Source organism: Brassica rapa, chromosome A09 (genome assembly GCF_000309985.2).
Source record: "Brassica rapa cultivar Chiifu-401-42 chromosome A09, CAAS_Brap_v3.01, whole genome shotgun sequence".
NCBI lineage: Eukaryota > Viridiplantae > Streptophyta > Magnoliopsida > Brassicales > Brassicaceae > Brassica > Brassica rapa.
The window spans coordinates 17,772,712-17,786,823 of NC_024803.2; the positions used below are offsets into that span (position 1 = coordinate 17,772,712).

Here is a 14,112-nt window from a genome sequence, read left to right on the forward strand (position 1 = left end):
GTTGAGACTAAACAAAGATCAGTTAAAAACATTGAGACACATTTTTGTAATATTCACCGTTTGGTTGACGAAATAAAAAAAGCAACCAATGGAGACTATAAGCAAAATTCAGTCAAGGGGTCTAAGGCGAGGCATAAGCACATTAGTTATCAGACATTAAGTTTTATTTGATTGTTTCTACTCACTCCGTTAGGAGTTGCCCGTGGCGGATGAGTTTGTTGAGGTATGAGGTGGCTGTGTGATCCTGAAAATAGCGTGCATTCACAATCACCGCCGGCATCGCTTCTGTTGTATCAACAGCTCCACGACTGGTTATGACCTATAGAAGAAATACACCAATGGCAAACACTTCGAAGTTCTCATCAACTATATGCGTATGAAGAAGTATCTTGGTGGTTCACTTGGCATGGTCTTCTACTCTTCCTGACATTAATTCACATATATTCAAACGAAGAAACCTATGAATCAATTTTTCATCAAAGAAGAGTAGAAGAAAACATGTAAGAATGGGGTTTTACCTTTAACCTTTTAAGTTTCCCTTCCTTTGTTCTTCTACGCTTGAAAACATCATCTATAACCCTGTTTCCTAGAGGGTCAATGTCCGTGATATTCTCTGTTATTTCATAATCCTCTTTTGCGGCTTCTGTAGGGTCTTTCTCAACAACCTGTCCTCCTGATGGAGCCCTTCTCCCATAGGTTTGCAGTAACGGTATAGCATCCCACAACTATCAAGGATCAAAAACCTTCTTATCTATCCACCCCTCAAGTTTGACAAACATTTAGACATACATACCATCAAAAGATAAATATAATACAGAATCGTAAATTGCTTACGTATACAGATGACTGCCTCCATGACTCTGTGACTTCCTTAAGTGTGTCTTATGATGGGCCAAAAATGCATCAATCTCCAATAAATTGCTTACGTATTCAGATAATTTTCACAAAGCTGCAGAAAACACAATACTATGAAAAATCAAAATCACAGGCTCCAACAATCCATAAAATAAGAGATGATCGACTGAAAATTTGTAGAATATAAGGCTTAGAGTAGGGATCAAGATGCCAAGGTGATTTGTGGACTGGAATCTAAAAAGTCATACCTGAAAATACATCACTTATGAGCTCATATTGCTTCTCTAGCTGTGACCACAAATCATAAGTTGAGAATTGGTCACAGTCCATCTAAGAAATTAAAATTGCAACCGAAAAAGGAAATATCCCGTAGCATTTGGCTAGGTTTGGCTTGCCTTGACTGTTCATCATCTTGCTTGCCTTTATCATCTTAAATATGTTCCCCTGAAACTCTCTAAAGACATAAGATTTTTCTCAATGATGGATCAAAGCTTCAGACGCTCTGATTCGTCAATTACCGTCTCAATGCCTGTCCTTCAATCTTTGGCTGCCTGCAACAACTCTCATTACACTTCGATAACTACCGCCGTGACGCAACATCCCCTCACTCGCACCTTCTCAAGTCTTACACCATGGAAGGTGGATTTGGAATAGGGTTCGTCAGAATAGCTCCGGTTAAGCCAACAAAATATTTGTAACGTAGCCGCAATACACCGGAGGATGACAGAAACTTTTATCATCTTTCCTTTCGCTTGTTTTACGGGTCAGATGTGTCTCTGATTAACTCTGTAACCAAATTGCGTTCAATTTGATTGCATCTAACTATTAGCTGATGGCGGAGCTTTGGCAGTGGGAAACCACAGCTGCGGCCTGCGGTAGCCACAGTTTGCGATGCACCCTTTTGATGTTGTCCGTTCGAAAAATCAAGGTCTGAGATTTTGGTACTCCGATCCTATATAAGAAACTTGATTTTAGTTTGAAAATTGCTTACTTGGTTTTAGTTTTGTCTTGCATAACACTCCCGAAACTCCATATTGGTTTCAACAATTTGAGGTTCGAAAACATAATGAACCCTAAAAGTGGATGGTCGTAGTTCTCGAAGACGAAGACTGTCAATATTGGGCTCCTATCATTATTTCTATCAGCCAACTTGAACAAATGGGGTTAGCCCAAAGAAATCAAATCCGTAAGACCCAAACAGAAGACAAACGAAAAGCAAGAATAAAAGAAGAATACACGTGTCATGCTGAAAAGAGAAGAATTAGTGACGTGGTGCAAGGAAAAGAGAGATGCCTTCTTCTTTATGTAATAAGATTTCTTTTAATACTGCTAAATCTTATTCCGAAATTATTAAATTTTAATTTTTAAATAATTACATTTTTTATGAAATGGAAATTCAAGGCTATTTATTGTAAGTAATCAAATACGTGTATGTGTAGGTTTTTGGTGATTTTATATTTTAACAAAATTTAGTTAATCAAAATATTGTGATTTGCTCTTTTTCTTTTCTTTCTATAAAATGTTCCTCGATAGCACTGATTTTTCATATATTTTTGTCAAAGTAATTGGATTCACAAAGCATTATTTTCTCGGTCCATTTCCCACCTATTTCTTTTGTCGAACCATGCAAAGCAAAGATGCACGGTTAGAATGACCCTCATCGCACAGCTTAGTCAGTTATTCTCTTGGCATTGCTTTGTTTGGCAAAGCCATAATGTCTTAAAACAAGGAGGCCATACGGAAAGTCTTTTTTTTTCTAACTTCGTGAAGAACTCAATTTTATTTTTCCCTCGTTACGAACAAGAAAGTGGTTTGAAAAATCATTTGTACACTCCCTTCGTTCTACGAACCCTTGTTGATTCTGAACTTCGTTTGCAAAGGAACCGGACCAACTATTCATTTTTGTCTTCTTAATAGTTTTTTTTTCTTTTTTTATTTAAATATAAATTTGATTTATAACTATTAGAATGTATATCACTTAGGGCTGCACAAATAAACTGAATCCAAAAATTCGATCCAGACCCAACCCGATAAAAATGAATTCGAATTGATCCGAACCTGACATAATACCAAATTAATTTTTACGGTATTTCGGGTTATGGGTTTTACCCAAACCCAAATGGATATCCAAAAATTTGAAAATTTAAAATCTCAAAAAATAACTTGTACCAAACCCGATCTAAATCTTTTATATGTATCCAAAACATGCTAAAATATTATTGAATACTTAGAATAATTATCTATTACACGAATAATTAAATCAAATAATTAATCTAATATAACTATTTTATTTGGTGAATATTAATGTTGTTATGTTTTGAAAATAGATTTATAACGTTAAAACCCTCAAATACATTTTTTGAGTAAATACTCCCAAACTAAGTATTTAGTGAAATATCCCCCAAACTAACTTTATTTAATGAATTAAATCCTCTGTCTACAGTGCCGGTCATAACTATCACTACTACCGATAAATCTTTAGTTTAGAGATTTTTACATTAAATAAAGATAGTCAAGGGATTTTCCATTAAAGATCTAAAATATTCTAAAATATGTGAAAATATAAAAACATTATCTAAAAATTAGTAACTTAAAATTTTAAAATTAGCATTTTGAAAGTTTATGCAAATAGATGAGTTTGATTTATTTTGAAATCAACATTTATGTATAAATTAAAATTAAAAAACCACAAAATAAAATAAAAAGTATATAAATTTTTGCCGGTATTAGTGGTTCTTTTGACCGACAATAGAGATAAAATAATTATTTAAAAATTAGTGACAAACATTTTCAAAATTAGCACTTCAGATCAATTATGCTGCATTGATGTGATAGATTTATTTTAAAATTCAAATTATACGTGGGAGCTAAAACCCGCAACTAACAATTTAATGTGAATATAGCCTAGTCTGACTAAACCTTACTCCATTCACATTAAATATAATTGTGAGTTTTAGCTCCCACATATAATGGATTTTAAAATAAATATATCTCATTGATGCAGCATAATTTATTTGATGTGCTAGTTTTGAAAATGTTAGTTACTAGATTTTTAGATAATTAGTTTATATCTAGTGCCTGTCAAAAGAATTACTACTACTACTAGTAAATCTTTAGATAATTTTTATTATATTTTCTGGTATTTTACATTTTCAATTTATACATAGATAATGTTGATTTTAAAAGAAATCAAACTCATTTATTTGCATTAATTTAAAGAATGATAATTCTGAAAAAAATTAAGTTACTAATTTTTAGTTAATGTTATTATATTTTTATATTTTTGATTTTTCAATGGTAAAACCCTCAACTATGTTTATTTAATGTAAAAACTCCTAAACTAAAGATTTACCGATTGTATCAGTAATTATGACCCACACTGTAGACAAAAGGGTTTAATTAATTAAATAAAATTAGTTTGGAGATTATTTCACTAAATACTTAGTTTGAAGAGTTTTTATCCGAAACAAACTTAGTTGAGAGGTTTTAGTGTTAAAAATCCTATAAAGTTTAAATAGTGTTTCTTATGTTTACAGAGTTGCTAGTTGCTAAATTTAATTTGTATGCGTTTCTGTATGATTCTGGTTCGTACAAGACTTTGGTTTGCTATGTTTCATGATTTATCTGATGTTGTCACATATAGGTCAAAAAGAGTCTTTTATTGTTGATAGACGAGCCAGTTCATGTTGTTTTAGGCTTGATTCAAATGTTCGCATATGAGAACAATGGAAGAGTGGTGAAATTGGCCGTTTCCTCCCACAGAAAAGTTATTGATCATTTGATATCTTCTAGTCAGTATCGACTAGCTTTTCTAAACTTTTCCAATTCATTCAATAGTTTAGACAATTCAAGTTCATCAATCTCGTGCTTTGTTTTGTTGTTGTTTCAGAGCACAGAAGATATCATCATCGGCGAACAGGCGAGTTGGATTCATGAATCTTTCGATGGTGGTAATGGCATTGGTGGTGAATGGTGATGATGGTAATGTAACTTGAGGGTTTGTTCGTATTGTTCTAGGGTTTTGTTGATATCGGAACCAGAGACTATGATTCCTTCTTCTTTACGTTTCCATAGTTTCTCTATTATTGTTTCTCTGACGTGATTTTTTTTTCTTTTATTTTTGGATTCTATCTGTTGTTTTATTCTTTTTCCTCTTACTATTTGAGAAGAACAAAATTATTCATTAAAATGTCAAATTGTTCTAAACTTTCGTTGTAACCTCCGAAACAAAGCTTCGCCACCACCAGAATCTTCAAAAATTGAATAACAATGAATTTGGGTAAAAAAACTAAAATCCTCTAAAACTTTTTGTGCAATACACCCTCCTAAATGCTATTGAAATAACGGATTTACATTTTGCTCCATTATTACGACATATGTTGGATTCCAGGAATTTCAAGCCAAGTGTTAACTTTCTTACAAAACATTATCGTCCTTCATACTGGCATCTGTTGTGATGTATGTGTGAATAGGATTCAAACTTTTATAGAATATTAAATTTACATAGCATCAGAAGATAAGAACAAATGACAAACGTATATGCATGTTTCAATATTAGGTAAACACAAGTACATAATATTGTTAGTTTCTATCTCTCTCTTCTGTAAAGGTTCGGAATTTCTTTCTTCTTTTCCCAACTAAATTAACACGTTTTCAATTGTTCTGGTTAAATGTATCGTGGTAACCGGAGTATATCGTTTTCTTTTGAAATAGTGGATGGAGAAAAGAGAAGAAAATATGGAAGTGTGCGACGAAAAAACAAAAAAGTATAAAAACGTGTGTGGTTTTAAGTTACGCCTTGACCATTCATTATTCTCTACGCATTGTATTACGCTTTCCACAGGTAATAGATATACATCGAACGTTACACGTTCTGGCTTTTTAAAACTTTTTTATGGGTTGAGAATTAAGAGAATGAACTCTACACATTAACAAATCTGAGTGAACTTAAAACAAAATAAAATTGTGAGTGTTGCTAAGTAAACTTGTTTGGGTTAATAAAAAAGATACGAATTGTCTAAATCAGTTGTCTATAATGTTAATTGGCACATACATTCCTCACCAAGTTATAGATGTCTGTGGTAAGACAAAATGAAAAAGGAACAAATGCATGAAGGGGGTTAGTAAAAAAAAAAACAAAACAAAATTAAGAGTTGTAAGTTAACTATGGTTGCTATTTTGAGTTATGAGTTAATGTTCTAGCGGAATTTCGAGAAAAGTTCATCCGTCCTGTTTCTTGCAGAGTTTTTCATAACAGAGTGTGGTACTGATTTATGAATGAAAAAGAAAATTATATATGTATGCGTTTAGTACATGACTTTGATTTAGTCATACAATCACATTATTATTATATATGTATGAGTTCATCAAATAAATAATTACAAATTGGTTGTTCATCAATATATAATGTTAATTGTTTTATAACGGTCTGGATTTTCAGATTAACTCCTGTTTGAGAAATATGATGATTTTTTACGTATAATAATAATAATTACGAGTTGATCAGAACTTTTTTTTTTTTGCTAAGTTATGTCAAACATCAAGACGCATTCATGATCATACAGAGAAAAAAAGTACGCACAAAAAAACACTAACCCGAATTTTCTGGTTTTACAAATTAAAGAATACAACATTAGTGACTGATTAGTTTTTGTCTGAGAAAGGGGGTAATGACTGATTAGTTAACATAAAACTAGGTGGTTGCCCTCGATTTCGCGGATATAAATATTTTATGAAAATTAAATATTATGTTTATAATTTTATAATTTTGAATAATAATCATAACTATTAAAAATAATCTTTTTATTTTAAATAGATTGAAAATCAAAAGTTTTGGTATTTTATAATCTTAGAAGATTATTGAAATATATTGTTAATTCTATGAATTTTATTATAAGTTTCCAAAAAGTCTTTTTATGACATAATTTTTTATTAATAAAACAAAACCAAAGATTAATGAACAAAAAAATTTATTTTATAACACTTTCTATTTTTGCTTATTTTCTTACCATTTTATTTTATTTAGAAGTAATATAGTTACAAATAATAAATTAACAATTATAGTAATACGTAAACAACATGTATTTCGGCAAACATATAAAAACTAAGTACGTAAAAGTATAAAATAACAAATAATACAACCAGGAATGAAACAAACAAGTTTTAATATTTTTTACTGATGTTTTATATATGTATCTTTTCTTTTTCCTATTACAAAATAAGTATGTCAATTTTATTATAATCAAAACTATATCAAAAGAGTCTTAACTCTAGTTTTGTATTAATATATTGTTCTTGTTTTTTTAATTTATATTATAATATTCATTGATTAATATTGTTTTAAAAATTTACCATATAATTTTATTATAATCAAGGCTATAAGAATTACATTAATAGAGTATATTAACTTTAGCCTGTATTAGTATAATGTTCCAATTTTTCAATTTTATATTCTAATAAATATTTTTATTTATTAATATTATATTAAAAGACTTACTATATATTTTTCTGTTTTTAAATATACAAATACTTTAATCATTTCTGAAAGTAATAATTCAACTATACAATCAACATTTGTCACTGAAAAAATGATTGAATATTTTTAAATTGTATATTTTACTGTTTTGCATTCATTGGACACATTTTAGAAAAAATATATATATATATATATATATAGTGAGTATAACAAAATATTAGGTTTAGGTTAATTAGTTTTCTGTAATATATAATTTATTGTATCCACTATTAATATAAATATTTTATGTCATACCATATGTATTAAAATGTATATTTTAAATTTCTATAATGTAATCTATGTATTTAATTGTTTCTATAAAAAAATTATGTTAATTCTTCTATCCTTAAAATTTTTAATTGTTTGTATGGTAATATAGATTAGATTAGGTAGTTCTAGGATTAGTTTCCTTTTAAAAATTTTAATTAGATAAATAAAAATTCAAATACCAACAACCAATCAAACTAAGAGAATTAATTCTAAATTTCATCTATGAATTACAACCTAAACAAAAGTCGCTAATTTTAAACCTATGGATATAGTAGGATTGAAATATTATTTGTGATGTCAACTAATCTTTCATTAAAAAAGAAAACGGATGGCATCAATTTTGACAAAACATTATGCGAATATATTTAGAAACAAATGCATGTTTTGCAGTTTCTTCTATTTTCTAAAAGATCAGAATAAAGTACCTAAAGAACGTATGTTTATAGAACAAAAATAATAATTATGCAACACAATAATTCTCAATCAAACGAAGCACTTGCAGTGAATCGGGGCATGTTACAAAGATCGCACGCGCCGTGTCGACCGCTGACAAAATCGTACTCTATGTCCGTCCCACCACCACACAGTTGCATGCCTTTTGTCTTGATCAACCTCTTCTTAGTTTATGATTATCTAATTCAAGCTTTCATTTGTATATATTTAAATCTCCCTTATATCTGTATATCTGAGCTCTATCTCTATAACGTTTATTCATAGATGCGTTGTTCCAAGTTATCTTATCAAAACCATGATTGAATCTGACTTAACTATGATAAACAAAGCAAACAAATCGTAACTTATAATGAAGTTTGTTAAAAAAGAGAATCAAATCGAATCATCCTAGATGGTAGGTTACAACAAGAAACATGTTATTACTACTACACATATAAATTCTTTTTCAAAAATATACTTAGAAAATATTTACAGAAGCTTTAATTAGTGGTTACAATGATTATGACTTGTCAACGTTTCTGTAACATCTCTATTTATCTATATAAAATCCAAGATTACAAAATAATAATACAACACATCACATAATTAAGTTTTTGAGATACCAAAAAATATTTGACGATACTTTTTCCCGGAAAACCTTGCTCGCTAACAAAATGTCAACTTTGTATTCAAATAACCAAATATTTCCGGTATATATATATGCTAATTTTCATCATCTATTTTATATTGATGTAGCATCATTTTGCATGTTTTCAGTCTGGGGGAAAATGAAAAAGAAAACAAAAATAAACAATTTAAAATATTTTCAGTCTGTGGGAAAATGAAAAAGAAAACAAAAATTAAACAATTTAAAATGTTGAATTTGGAAAACTACCCATCAGAGTGTACAAGTGTACATCTAAAAATTACACGTATTACCATCCAAAGGCCAAAGCTCAAAGCCCTATATAAAGAGATTCTTCCTGCCCCTTCTCAAAACAGTCTTCTTCAACCGTAAAACAAACACAGAGAGACCAAAATATCCAAACCCGACTTGTTGAAACTCGATTCAGACAAACCCATTTTCATTCTTAGAACAAGCATGAAGAGAGTCAGAGGTTTCAAAATTGGACATAGATCTGTCAAGATATTCAAATGGATCCGATCAAGAAGAATTCGAACAATGAAACGTCAGTACCGGTCACGAATTACAAACCCGATCGCCGGAATACGGTCATTAGCACGGTGTCTAAGCCATGGAGCCAAGAGACTGTGCGGTGGCAAGAATGATTCGGGTCAGGGTCAGATCCGACTGGGTAAGGATCCAAAAACGGCTGTTCCGAAGGGACACTTGGTGGTTCACGTCGGCGAATCAGACGGTGACACGCGGCGCGTTGTAGTGCCGGTGATCTATTTCAATCACCCATTGTTCGGAGAATTGTTGGAGCAAGCGGAGCGTGTTCATGGGTTCCATCAACCTGGTCGGATCACGATTCCTTGTCGGGTTTCTGATTTTGAGAAAGTTCAGATGAGGATCGCCGCATGGGATCATTGCCGCAGGAAGAGAACTTACAAGATTCTCTAGTTTGTCACATTTCTAGTTTTTTTTTAACTGAGGGTAAAAATAGTCAAAAATCAGAAAAAAGAGAATAAAGAAAATACAGGAAATTTGTTAATATTTTTAGTTTCTTCTTCTTGTATTATACATTTATACACGGCATGCCGATACATAATTGAAAGATTGTGTTTGTTTTAATGCATTTCTTTTATCAAAAGAGAACATAGTTAATAAGTTCTATATAGATTTCTGTGATTTTCAATTTTATGGTAGCATAGGAAGAGTTTGATTGGTTATTCTGTATTGGCATTGCAGTGGTACGAATACATCTTGTGTATAGCTTGTCACTATTAACTGTACTAAATGCAATCTAAATGGACTAAAATATTGATTGGTTATTCTGTATTGCAGTGGTATGAATGCAACTTTTTAGTTCTTAATAGGTTTGGTTTTTTATTGAATCTTAGAGACGACATTTTTTATTAAGTGGTTATTTCATTGGTTGGAAATGTTTTGGCTGGTGTGGCATGCTTTATAGGGTTTAAAATTAACCCTCTTTTATATTAAGGAGATTGTCAAGTGTTACCTTATAGTTGTGTAAATTGCAATAATTTTTCCTATAATTATATGTATCATTTTTCTGCTCATATTGTCACAAAAGCCTCAGTTAGCCATCAAAACCTTGTTATATTAACTGAATAACTCGGTTTCTTATTACAGTTATTTGTCATATATAATGGTGAACAAACTTTAGCATGTAGCTTCAGTAGCTCAGTTGGTTAGAGCGTGTGGCTGTTAACCACAAGGTCGGAGGTTCAACCCCTCCCTGGATCGTTTTATTAGTGTTTACTAACTCTTTCTTCTTCTGAACGGGTTTCACGACAACACTATCGACATAGCTGCTGCCTGCTTGTTACACAAAAGCTAGGAGCACTACGAGTCTACCGGAGGATTTGAAAGTTGCTTGGAAATGCACATTGAGATTGACTCTAGTTTCAAAAAGGGATACAGTAGGAAAGGAGCGATTCAGTTTTTTTTTTCATCAAGGAATTCGAAAAAGCCATGGATACATTGACATATCAAGAACGTCTGAAGCATGATCCTAAGAACCAGGAGTTGTTTGATGGTGTTAGAAATTTCTGCATCTCTTTTATTATTAAAGCTATGTAATCGAGTCAGTGTGGAGCCTATAGACAAAGCGAACCAAGGTGATCTGGCCCCAGTAGAATTGAAGGATAGACAAGCAAAGACAATGCAAGATCTAGATATTCGGAACATATTATAGTTGATTGGTTGGACTGTAGGAGCTGACTTTATGTTTAATATTAATCTACAACCTTTAAATCAGAAAGAGAACTTACAAGATTCTCTAGTTTGTCATATTTCTAGTTTTTTTTTAATTGAGGGTAAAAATAGTCAAAAATCAGAAAAAAGAGAATAAAGAAAATACAGGAAATTTGTTAATATTTTTAGTTTCTTCTTCTTGTACTATACATTTATACACGGCATGCCGATACATAATTGAAATATTGTGTTTATTTTTATGCATTTCTTTTATAAAAAGAGAACATAGTTAATAAGTCTTATTTTATGTTAACCACAAGGTCGGAGGTTCAACCCCTCCCTGGAGCGTTTTATTAGTGTTTACAAACTTTTTTTCTTCTGAACGGGTTTCACGACATAGCTGCTTGTTACACAAAAGCTAGGAGCACTACCAGTCTACCGGAGGGTTTGAAAGTTGCTGGGAAATGCAATGAGATTGACTCTAGTTTCAAAAAGGGATACAGTAGGAAAGGAGCGATTCAGTTTTTTTTTCATCAAAGAATTCGAAAAAGCCATGGATACATTGACATATCAAGAACGTCTGAAGCATGATTGTTGCAGGCACAGAAACCGTACCTGAACCGAAGCTCGGCCAGATAAGCAACAGCTGCCACAACTGTCTCAATAGAGCTGCCTGCGACCAAGGTTCATTCAAAGAAGTTCATCTCAACCACCAGAAAGAATTTTGGCATGAAACCAATTTTCACAGAAGGCCAGCTCAACCATTCATCACTGAAGCTTGGAATTACAAGAAAAGCTTCAAGGAGGAAGACGTTGAGAATTTTACAAGTTGGAGGTTTTCTAGCCCATCCTTTTGCGAGTATCTGCGCTTAGAAGAGAAAATCAGCCAAACCAAGAAGCGGCCCGGGCCAAACTCAATTATGGATCTCAAGAGGGATCTTTTTTTGGATCAAACAAGCCAAGAATCAGGAGAAAGGCCCAGTGAAGTTGAAGATATAACCATTTTCCCAGAACCGGTTATAAGGAGCCAATTATGGAAAGATTGTGAAATCAATTCGGTCAACAATCTCCAAACCAAGATTACTCAACCAAGGCAACTTCCACACGATCCAAGACATCCAGAGTGTTAAGCTAGATGAGCTTCCAACCTAAAACCAATTGGGTGCTAAGTGGAGTGGCCCATCCATCTTATATATTGCTAAGGATCCCTTCCAATATCTGATGTGGGACATTTATCCCTAATACGCCCCCTCGAGATGATGGCTCTTTGAGCGTCAATCTCAGAATGTTCGGGCAAGGATCGATGGGCCAACTTTGGCCAGATCGATGTGGATCGGGTTGGACTGCGTGGATCGGGCTCTGATACCATGTTAAGCTAGATGGGCTTCCAACCTAAAACCAATTGGGTGCTAAGTGGAGTGGCCCATCCATCTTATATATTGCTAAGGATCCCTTCTAATATCCGATGTGGGACATTTATCCCTAATACAGAGGACACATCCCACGATCCAGAAGAGCCTTACATGATTTTACCATTCACAAGCAAGCATGGGAATAAGAAGATCTTCATTTCGGGTAACTTGCGTTTTTCGGATTCATTCTTGCTTGGAAGAGTTAAGGACCAATAGCTCTTTCCCTTTGAACTAGAAGATACCAAGTTCAATGTGAGTTTATTCAGAAACCAGAAACTCTTATTTCGTGGATAAAAAACCAAGATATCAAGATACAAGATAAGACCTTCTGAATGGCTACAAATCAGCCTAATGGCTAGTTTATTGAAGATAAAGACTGTCAGCTTTATTTTCTTGTATTTTATTTCCTTTCTAGAGTATTAGAACGTTGTAGTTGAGTCCAATTCGAGCCTATATAAACTCGGGTCATAGTTCATTGTAAGACATCCTTGATCATTTTGAAAGTAATAAGAAATTGTTTTGTTTACAAAGTTGAGAATTCTTTGTTAGTTCTTTAGCTCTAGGTGTGTGATTCACTTGGTGCTACTGAAGCCACGTCCAGGGAAGTCTTGTGTGATTCAAGTCAGCCTATTTGTCCATTGATTGAGAGAGTCAATCCCTATCCATCGATCTGTTCCATCCACCGGCTTAGTTTGAGAGTGTCATACGGCCAGCAAACTTAGCTCCATTGCATCCACCATTTCGGCCATCCTTTCTATCTTTCCATCACATTCTCATTCTCTGTTTTGTTCTTAGTTTAATTCATTTTAATCCATTGCATTCGTTTCAGGTACATCTTGCTTGATCAGCCTTCAATCGGTTCATATAGATCACTAGATCATATCGAGGATAGACCATCCAACGAACCATCTATCAATTCGTGGGTTACCCCTGTGCCTACAACAATGATCCTAAGAACCAGGAGTTGTTTGATGGTGTTAGAAATTTCTGCATCTCTTTTATTATTAAAGCTATGTAATCCGAGTCAGTGTGGAGCATATAGACAACCAGGATGATATGGCCCCAATAGAATTGAAGGATAGACAAGCAAAGGCAATGCAAGATCCAGATATTCAGAACATATTGGAGGTGATTGGTTGAGTTGTAGGAGCTAACTTTAGCTTTAATATTAATCTACAGGCTTTAAATCACCAATCATGTTTTATCTTGTTCTTTAAAGCTACAACCAAAAATTAAAAAAATGGCTGTAAAAGCCTTATTATCTAAAGTCCTATCATTTTGGCTCTAGAAAATATATTCATGAAGCAATCAATTTTAAAGCTATATCACTTACAGTTAAATCAAAAAATCATACAGCCTAAATTCTACATAAATTCTATAGTAAAGTTTCTATAGTAACCGTCTGGCCAATTACCTCCATACAATGGAGCAACAGGTAAATACGGAAGTGAAAATTTTGTCTAAGATTTGATTTCGAACCTACAAGGTGATCGTTAGAAGTGTTTAAACGTTGCAGGTAAAAAAATGATTAATTGGGGATGTAGCTCAAATGGTAGAGCGCTCGCTTTGCATGCGAGAGGCACGGGGTTCGATACCCCGCATCTCCAAATTTAATTGTTTTGTTTCTTTCCTTTTTCATTAAAAATGTACTGGTTGGTTTTCAAGAGAACCCAAAAGCTGCACAGGAACATATGATGAACAAGATACAGAAGCTGGTTAGTGCCGGTATATTTCTTTTTTGGTAAATCGGTTATTACTAAACGGTAATCAGTTTTGTGTGCAAATTC

General features: G+C 32.7%; 1 protein-coding gene and 2 non-coding genes across 3 annotated transcripts; all 3 read left to right on the forward strand.

Moving 5' to 3' along the window:
• The first annotated feature begins 1,103 nt into the window (after positions 1-1,103).
• LOC103839891 (auxin-responsive protein SAUR36) lies at positions 1,104-11,171 on the forward strand. Its single transcript, XM_033278955.1, has one exon. The coding sequence runs from the start codon at positions 9,174-9,176 to the stop codon at positions 9,654-9,656; it is 483 nt and encodes a 160-aa protein (XP_033134846.1). The 5' UTR covers positions 1,104-9,173; the 3' UTR covers positions 9,657-11,171.
• On the forward strand, positions 10,390-10,463 carry TRNAN-GUU. The gene has a single exon. It is a non-coding gene; the product is annotated as a tRNA-Asn (tRNA).
• Positions 11,172-13,859: 2,688 nt separating the features above from the next.
• TRNAA-UGC lies at positions 13,860-13,932 on the forward strand. The gene has a single exon. It is a non-coding gene; the product is annotated as a tRNA-Ala (tRNA).
• Positions 13,933-14,112: the final 180 nt, after the last annotated feature.